The following is a 10,361-nucleotide window of genomic DNA, read 5'->3' as shown; positions in this document are numbered from 1 at the left end:
AAGTTATTCTTTGTGATTCTCTTTTGTAGAGCTCGAGTCTAGTTTGTTCTGTTGAGCCTAAAATACTGTATTTTTATCTACCAACTAAAATAGTCTACAGAGAGTCCACAGTTTACTGTGCATTAGCTTATACAAAACTTAAAAGCAAATGAATATCAAGTTTTACTTATTATTTTCATTAGTTTTCACTACTTGATTTTGGATAAGAATAAATATGTATAATCTTCTCAATTTTTATTAAAACAATCATCTGGAGGACATAAAAACTAAAAGAGCGATTTCAATATTGTATGCTACTAGACACATTGACAGGAATTCTTATAACTGTAACAGGGAAAGACGCAGCTGTAAATCAGAAGGACTTGGTCTAATGATAAGTGGCTAATACTAGAACCCATGATGTCTAAACACAGATATTATGTTTAACTTAGTGATAAACTGATAAACTTTAAATATGAACAAAAAGGAGCACCAACATAAACCACCCAGCTTAAGGATAAGATTAGTCTAGAGACATCGGTTACCTACACTATCATACATATAATAATAAAACATAGACTCGTCTACCTTCTATCTCACATAACAGGGTTGTATGAGACATACATGTTAAACATTGTATCGCATACAACAGTAATTGCATGAGGAAAAATTCACATCTTATAGAACATATGTCTAGACAGGAAGCTTGAATACACGAGCACCAAAACAGTAAGAAATCTAACGTAAAGGAAACTTTTGATATTAAGCTATCATTCATGTTTGATAAAATAAACTGCAAGTTATTTGCTAAAATGCAGTAAGTTGATTTCTTAGAATAGCAAAAAATCTAGAAGGTAATGGCCATAGTCAACCGCTTAGTCATATTTGGGAAACCAGCGACCTGGCTGCTCCTTAGCACAATCAGCAGGATCCTCTTTCTCACCACAGAGTCTATTATAAGTTGAATCTGGAGGAAAACCTAGCAATGATCTCTCCTCGTGTATTCGAAAAGAGAATGTAGAGACACTTGTGCCAGCAAAATACCTAAAGAAATATCAAAAAATACAAAATCGATATAACGGCCACAGAAATACTGGAGTTGAAAAAAAATACACAAAGCGATCTATCAGTAAGTTGACATGGTACAACAAGTTATTTAGTATTTAACCATGAAACCTAATTACAAGCGTTAAGTCATCAACCCATTTACAACATTGTACACTCAGCGGTTCAGTGCTATGTATTATAGGTCACAACCTCTCACCAGAATAGTGAGAGGTTGTTTGTGAAAAGGATTCTTTTAACAGAAAACTTAATTTGAAACAACAGTAATTTCCTTGTGTAAAATTTATAATAAGTCGGTACATTTGCGCATGAGCAGTAGCGCAGGTCAATGAGCAGTAGCGCGGGTCAATGAGCAGTAGCGCGGGTCAATGAGCAGTAGCGCGGGTCAATGAGCAGTAGCGCGGGTCAATGAGCAGTAGCGCGGGTCAATGAGCAGTAGCGCGGGTCAATGAGCCGTAGCGCGGGTCAATGAGCCGTAGCGCGGGTCAATGAGCAGTAGCGCGGGTCAATGAGCAGTAGCGCGGGTCAATGAGCAGTAGCGCGGGTCAATGAGCAGTAGCGCGGGTCAATGAGCAGTAGCGCGGGTCAATGAGCAGTAGCGCGGGTCAATGAGCAGTAGCGCAGGTCAATGAGCCGTAGCGCAAGTCAATGAAAATCACAAAGTCTCAACAACCTAGTTACAGTTAAGTAGCTGACTATTTACACAGATCTTTACTAAAATACGACCTGTGTATGTCTATCGCGAAGATCTTTTTAACGCTAACAGCGTTAGCAAGAAAATTTGTCTCACACGGGCATCGAAGCCGGGGTGTCAGATTCAAAAGCAAGCGGGCTACCGCCCCACACCTTTCGTTCGCCTTACCGCTTCACTGGAAAATTATGCACATACTGAGTATTCATGACGATCTCTCACAGTGCACATAACTGGCAAGCGTACTAGCGTAAATTTATGGCTAACAGAGCCAAAGCTAGCCATACTAGTAATAAAAAAATTTAATTCTCTCTTTTTGCCGACATATCATTCAGTTGTCTGAGGCTTTCCAAAAGCTTGGTTTTAAATAGTCTAATATTTGTTTCAAAAACTAATATAATTACGGGTGCGTTGAAATTACATCTTTATTTTCTAGTAAGCATTACTAAGGAATTCTATTCTATTGTATGTTACTGCCTATCTATATATGTAATATTACATCACTATTGCAACAGTCTGAGAGTCAGCGAAACTTATTATTAGTTGAATAGTTGATTCACTCTTAGTTACTTACAAGGTGAATGCCCGGCATTGCCCGGGTAATAACAAAGTCTGCACAGAGAGCTTATTTTTATTTAACATATACAACATTTACCATCATAAATTTTAAACTTCGTATCATGAGTAAAACGTTTTGTGCACTTCAAATAAATTAAAAGAAAAACTAAAACAGCTGTAAAGACTTATTTAAATGTGAAATAATTAGCAAGTAATGGCTAGACAAAGTATAACTTGTTACAATGAAAAGTGAATTGATACAATTAAAGGGAACTGAAAAAGAAGTAAAAATCCCGAATATGTTGAATTAATAATAACAAAGCGTACATAGAAGTGTGTATATAGAAAAGGTTACTATTGCTACAGAAGTTATCCATCAAAATTTGGAATACGACTATACTGGCACCTCTCGATTGTCAATACTGGCACAAATGTAAAAATGAGATATCGAAATTAAATACGTCAGTGAAGCGCAACAGGGTACTTTGTCTGACCGAGCTGAGAGAGAATCTAGAGGTGATTTCTACTCAGAAATGTCCAAGTGAAAATTTTTTAGTTTTACAATTTCTAGCGATTGCCTTTTGCAATATCCGGAAATTGAAGATTACAGCAATCGTGCCGTTACAGTTACACTGTAGTGGAACATTTGAAATGGCACAATTGAAAAATGGATTTTCAAAAAGCTTTTAAAAAAATTCAAACAAGCAAATGCAGAAGCTAATATTAATTCATAATAAAACGTACATGCTTAATTTTATAAGCGATAAGGATACCGTAGATGAGCTAAATCAGAAAAGAATGGTTTACCTTTGAGGTTAACTACGCATCTTTGCGTACATACAATTGCAATCGTCGCAAGTTCAATTCCAGTACAGTAGGATATTTCTTATTGCTAGATTTAATCGCTATAGCTAGACACAGCGACGACAAAAGACAAACATTAATATCCATATAGATTTAGGTATTACAAAAAACAGCACATATACATTCTCCCATTTATAACTGTGTTTAAATATGAAAACTGAACCACTCTTCAACATTTTGCTATGTATGTATAAATATATATAGTCAGCAATTATTATGTGGAGTTATCAGCACTTTAGCACAAAAGGACAAACTGATAAAAGCCTAGAATCAGTTTTGGCATTAATCTAAGCCTAAAAATGTTATTTCTGTATATAGCTGTTGAAATCCCTTTTCTGATGTGATTATATATTGAACGGGTAAACGCTCTTAAAGCCATTTTGCACTTTGCACAATGAATAAGCGACCCTTACCTAGCATGCGCAGCTATCCACTGATCCACAATAGCGACCCCGCCATCTCCTATCTCGTTAATCTGTTCACTGGTTGGCACATATCTGTACACCTGGTACTCGCCGAGGGATTGCGTGAGCACCTGAAACTCTGCAATAATATCTGGATACCAGAACAGCGTAGAGTGGGGAGCTAGGTTCTCAGGTTAGTTGAATTATAGGAAAACAAACAAAGATAGGTAAGCTTTCATGAATGACTGAACATTGAAAATATAAGCCATGTTGACTTTGGCGGAGATCCCGTCAAGTCTTCAAGACCAATGAAGTACGGGTGGGTCAATGAGAGAAGCTTACCACTTTCAGGAGCGTCCGTGGCTATAAACACTTTGCTCAACTTTGCTCAGGCTCTTCTCCACCAACAGCTTCTCTATTTGTTCCGCTGCAAAGCCTAATGAGGGAACCTCTTTCCTGGATCCTCGCAAGAAATATTTTCTCCTCAGGTGTATTGCCAGATACGGACCGCCTAAGGCGGAACCTAGTGCCTTCTAAATTCAAAAGCTCATGTTTAGTTTCTCAAATAGGTCTCTATAACCCATATATATTCATGCTCGCTATAGATATGGCTAAGCATTACCTGTGGCTTCGTCCAATCAGAATCCATCAGAGTCAAGTCAGCCTCATCAGTAGATTCTAGATGCTTTTCCCTAAACTCATCACCGATGTCCATCAGTTTCTTGCTAAACCTTATGCTCCACCTTCCCTATGAGTAACAATAAACCTATTCTAATGCTTTCATCTAACACACCAACTATCAACTCAATGCTCAGTCAGTGCTTAGAAGGATATTCCACTGAATAAAAGATAAGAGGCAACAAATTTTATTCCATCACTGCATGTATGTACTGCTGATGGGAATCTGGTTTCTGTTCTAATTCAAGTTTATGCATTGAGACATTCGAGTGAAAACAGATAGAAACAATGAAAAAAAGTTGATCGAGATGATGAAGTATTTTAGTACCGCGATACACCGAGGGGAAAAGGCTGTTGTATTGCTGCCTCCCCAAATTTGCAGCAGCATATTTATCTACATAGATTGAAGACAACTATTAGTAACTATTAGTAACAAACGGGTACAAAGTCAACATGTAAACATAATTGGACAGTTTGGTACTAAATAAAAATTTGATGCAAAATTGTGCATATCCCTTGTCCTATAACTTGGTGTCATAATATGACAATAGCCTACTAATCATTGGTTTAAGATATGCAGAATATGATGCGTGACATGGAACTGTTTACACATTCTACATCTACAACAATTACTACAATCGCACACTGGCTGACCTAGCAACCACAGACTAACAGAAAATACAGAGCGACTCACCAACCACCAGTCCTTACTCCACTCGGAGTACCTCCCGTGTGTGAGAGTCTCTCCTCTGTCAATTAAGATACTTTGACCTTTCACCTCGTCTCTCAAGAAGTCTGTGAAAGTTTTGATCTCATTTTGCACGGAGAGACACTCGAAGCTTTTACCTTTTATGGCTTTAGTATAGCCCAAAAAATGCCCTTCCACTTCACCATCTACCTGCAAAAGATGTCATAATCTGCATAAAATACCTGCATGATACACCGGTATATGCGTATGGAGTATTCAGAGTCAAGTCAGCGCAGCGGATCATGATTACAGAGATCTAAAGTCAGACACTTGATATCTCAGAACAATGTACAAAGCTCAGGATTGTCTGTGAGAACTTCAAGTCAACGTGTGACAAGGAGAAGGTGTACACCTGAATTCCATCTAACATTAGCGTTACGCGTCTCTATTCTGTTGGTCTCTTAGCAACTATAGATGCTATAATCGCACTTTCGTTTGATCTGAACTTTTTAACCGCAATCAAATTTGCCAATTTGAATATTGAAATGTCTTGACAGTCAGATCACCTCAAACATCAAAAACAATCGCAAATGATAATAAAATGTCGATACTTTCTGATAAAATCCACTGAAATTTTGTGTAAGTTCATCTTTAAATGGTCACATCAAATTCTAGAAGATTCTATTAGAAAGTATTGACATTTTTCTATCATTTACGATTTGGTTTGTTGTTTTAGGTGATCTGACTGCAGGGATGTTGCAGGATTAAAACCATCAAAACTTGACCTCAGTTAAACCGCTCAGAAGAAAATGATGTACGCAGACTTTCCCAACAATGACATTAATAGTAGTGATTCTTGTTTATAAGTGATAAACATACCATCTCATAAGCGTAGGGTACACATGTTTACACCGTGTCTACAGCATAGCAATGGGACAAATTCTAGCCAACCTTTCCTTAAATCACTTGAAGCATCTGCAGCAATGTATCTGAGGCTATATTTGAAGTTGTATTCCAACAATGATGAGCAAATACCAAATAAAATATAAGTCAATAGAGACGTGTGACGCTGCAACATGAACACAATAGCTGATTTTATAATGAAAAGGACAAACAGGAAGTACGACTATTGACGCAATTTTTGTGGAATGCTTTTTCTTCTGAGAGTTTTAAATGCAATCAAATTTTGATAATTTTAATCTTGAAACATCCTGGCCATCAGATCACCTAACATAACAAACAAAATATCAAATGATAAAAAATATCTATTTTTTCTGCAAATGATAAAAAATATCTATTCTTTCTGATAAAATGTACTAGATTTTGATGTGAGAGACCCTTTAACCTTTGATGATGACATAGAATGAAAAATGAAGCAACAGAAATAGAATGCTGAAAAATGACTCAGGCGAGGTATGTTATATATACATTGATGCTTAGTCAATAGAATTAAAAATAACCATCTAATAGCCTAAATAGCTTCACTTTTGTTGACAGATAATGGAATATCAAAACTGCTGCCAGTTTAGACCAGACTAACGTTTGAAGTTTGCAAAGGTCAGATCAACAGACTGATGCTTGTATCCAGCTTTTCATATGGACAAGCCTTCAACTAGGAAGGTTAAAAAAGGTCAACTGTAGAACAGACAACTCCTGTAACTGGTCTAAAACAAGGAGAATTAGGTAAGATACCTTCTTATAGTAACTCGGATCATTGCAAGGTCTGATATCTCGTCTCTCTGTCCACTGTCCATCTACCCAACCTTCGGAGTATGTCTGTAGGTAGTATATCTCATCTATGACAGCAGGCGTTCCAACCACTGCATAATGCACCAAACGAAAACAGTGTAAACTAGTTTACGCTTAGCAACTGAGGTTGATCTTGCTAACTAAAGCTAACTGACTGGGGGGTCATATTGAGGTTACAAAGGCACACTCAAATGCAGCTGTGAGCACGCAAGCTAATTTGTTTGAAGCTTGATATGCGTTCCACACATTAGGTAAAGCCAAAGACAATCTCGAGTACAAAGGGATTCTTGTAACTAAAAGCTATCGAGAATATGTCAAGGCTGCCGATCGATGTATGCAATGTTATATCACTATTGCAACAGTCTGAGAGTCAGCAAAACTTAGCATTAGTTGAATAGTTGATTCACGTTTATTTACTTACTACGTGAATGCGCGGCATTGCCCGAGTAATAAAAAAGTCTTTGCCCAAAAAAGTTACTTTTATTTAACATATAACAAAACTCACCATCATAACTTTTAAACTTCATATCATGCGTGAAGTATTTTGTGCAGTTCAAATAGATTTAAAAAAAACTAAAACAACTGAAAAGGTGTTTGAATGGGAAAAAACTAGTGAGTAATGGCTAAATAAAGTATGAATTGTTACAGTGAAAAATGAATTGATACTGATACAATTAAAACGAACTGAAAAAAATAAAAACCATGAGTATGCTGAATTAAGAATAACAAAATTTCATAGAAATATGTCTATAAAAAAGGTTATTGTTGCTGCAGAAGCTACCCATCAAAATTTTGAATGCGACTATACTGGTACCTCTTGATAGCTGATACTGACACAAACGTTCATATTGTTAGTCGCCTAATTTTTTATCAATATGTATGACAGTTTCTGACTCTCATAGCTTGTTTGTGGTGATAATATGGTACAGAGTTTAACTATATGTTAGTCTGAAGCTCATACAAGGAGAGTCTCATGCGAGTAAAAGATAATGCAACCAATTCAGTAACAGAAAATGCATCCTCGGATGAGTTGGCATTTCTATGACACCCGGCCCTAAACGGCTGCCGCAGCCGCTGTTAAACCGATCATCAATTGATAACTTATAATCGTTTAGTATAGTTACCATAGTTACTGCGCTAGCCATTTGACCAGTGAGTTTTAATACAGCAACAGGTAATACACTGGTTATTCTATCAAAAAGTTCCAGCATAGTAACTGGCACTGAACAGCACATCCAACAAGTCCAATACAGTAGCTGAGGCATACCTGCCATCCAATCGGTGAGCTCCATTACAGGAATATGACGTCTAAAACTGTCTAGATCAAAAAACCTGCTCCATGGAATCTTAGTTTGTTTTATTGGAGACTGCCAGTGGTAGATATTCCCCCATGGCCGCAGCACGAGAACCCACTGCTGTCCATCCTCCTCGTTCAAAAACTTAACCTATTAAATGATAGGGACTGCTGCAGTAATTTTAAGGATTGTTGTTTCCTGTGAACAACTGAGCAGGCTGTTACATCAACTGAACAGGCTGTTACATACAATCTAATTAATTCAACAGGTTAAAGCAAATACCGCCTATATGGACCTCACATAATTGTAATATATTATAAACAGTTACAAATTATTAACATCTAAACGTCTGTAGCAATGTTACAAATTTAAAATTATGGTGCTATCTTTGAGGTAACTAAATATATGCAGCTCACAAAGTAAAGGAAAGAGTTAAAGAAATGGATACTTTAAAACCGTAAAAATGGATTAGGATAAATGTGCCTATGAGTCCTAAATATATTTTAGACTTTAGGCAACAATTCTATGAATGCCTGACTATATTGTTCAGAATCAATTTAAACAGTCTCAAATGTAAGCATAGATACCGGGTAAGTTGATTCATTCGCATGAACTTTGCATTAGGTTTACAATAAACTTCCATTTTTAACTAGATACAATGTGTAAAAATAGTAGAGAAGTGTACAATTATTAACAATAATGTTCACATAATGCTTACAATAGTGTAATAGTGTAGACATCTAATGTAGAATTGCCAAAACGCCTAAAAAGTAAAGCCTTTTAGAAGGGCCATGTTGGATATTCCAAAAACAACTTGTATTTGTTGTCAGATACCATTCATACGCATGACCGCTGACTTGTTTAGAACCTTGTGTCATGCAGGATGGTATCCAATATTTAAACAGCATTGATAATATTTCCCACAATCCCGGTTCTTCTATTCAGAATGTAGTTAACAATATTCACTACATCTACAACCTTCTTCAGTTCAGGGTCTAATTCCCCAGTTATTGAACAAAGCATTTAGTATGATTATTAGTTTGTTCTCACCATGTTTGCCATACGGATATAAACATCCCTCCTCAGGTTGAACCCTTCACCATAGTTCACTTCAAACAAGAGATACCTGTCAGCGAGTAAGCATCAAATAACAATGAATCAACACTTAGAAATGCTTGTGGAAATAGTTGTTGGGCACGTCGCAATTGTAACTTTAAAGATAAACTTCCACAACATTTTACTAGATTTTATCCAAAAGTATTCGTAATTTCCTATCATTTCTTTCGATGTTTGAGGTGATCCGATTGCCAGAATGTTTCAAGATTAAAATCGACAAAACTTGATCACAATTAAGACGCTCAGACTGAGTGAAAGTGTGATTACGTCTATAGTTGCAAAGAAACCGACAAAATGGAGACGCGCAACTAGAACGCAACAGCCGGTGTCAACTATAGCACCGATAACAGTTAGTGACGTGCATTTCTCACATGTTTCTTCTGAGCGTTTTAACCCCGACCAAGGTTTGTCAATTTTAATCTTAAAACATCCTGGCAGTCAGATTACCTCAAACATCAAAAGTGATAGCAAATGACAGAAAATTACTGATACTTTATGATAAAATCTATGAAAATTTTGTGCAAGTATATCTTTTAATTTACTTGTATGAAAAACGAAATGCACAGACCTGACAGGCAATGCAGCTTTCATCTCATTTTGCGATGCGACAGTTTCTCCGGGGGAGGATTCATCTTCAGCCAAAGCGAGGCAAACGAGTGCAAGAATGAAGTATCTGATAATCATCTCTCGTATCCAAAGGTTTATATTTCCAGATGAAACCGATTTTAAAGCATATGGGCTGACAATTGTTACCTAAAACATAGATATGGATACGCTAAGGGAAATCTTGAACAGCAAATGTATGCTCACTTTATTTTGTGGGTTGTAGAAGCCGAGTAAGACAACCATTATGAGGTCTATGTACATGTATATAGATTTTAAAACAAACGTGAGCAGCTGGTGTCTATGCATAGGAAGTGAATGGCTTCAAAAATTACTCTTCTTGATGAACACCGGTATAATATTCATTAAAAAAAGGAAGATACTGTTGTATTTCATTTTGGGAGCAGCCGTGGTTTCATGGTTAGTATATTGGTTTACGATCAGTAGATCGATGGTTTAAATCAAACAAGGTGTGCTAAGGCTGGTTCACATCATACTGCCATAGGTCAGCATTGTCCTTTCCGCGTTCATCATCGACTACATGCACCATAAATCGATGGCATCAACGAGGCAACGCGGATACATCGAGAAAGAGTGCAGCTGTCAAACTTTCCTGATATTTTGGCGAGATTGACGAACGCCTGTACAATGTGAACCATTTCGGCAATAGT

The 10,361-nt window shown here is 36.9% G+C and overlaps 1 protein-coding gene across 1 annotated transcript; it reads right to left on the bottom strand.

Moving 5' to 3' along the window:
- Positions 1 to 274: 274 nt before the first annotated feature.
- Positions 275 to 9,836, bottom strand: LOC137388082 (GDP-fucose protein O-fucosyltransferase 2-like). Its single transcript, XM_068074596.1, is given in 10 exon segments — positions 275 to 1,023; positions 3,571 to 3,700; positions 3,904 to 3,952; positions 3,954 to 4,094; positions 4,184 to 4,309; positions 4,934 to 5,137; positions 6,620 to 6,747; positions 7,944 to 8,121; positions 9,022 to 9,097; positions 9,656 to 9,836. Coding segments are annotated over 10 exon segments (1,317 nt in total). The 5' UTR covers positions 9,772 to 9,836; the 3' UTR covers positions 275 to 854.
- Between the last annotated feature and the right edge of the window lie 525 nt (positions 9,837 to 10,361).

The sequence above is a fragment of the Watersipora subatra genome, chromosome 2 (assembly GCF_963576615.1).
Source record: "Watersipora subatra chromosome 2, tzWatSuba1.1, whole genome shotgun sequence".
NCBI classification, from domain to species: domain Eukaryota; kingdom Metazoa; phylum Bryozoa; class Gymnolaemata; order Cheilostomatida; family Watersiporidae; genus Watersipora; species Watersipora subatra.
The sequence above is the reverse complement of the archived record's forward strand: the minus strand, read 5'-3'. Positions and strand labels throughout refer to the sequence as shown.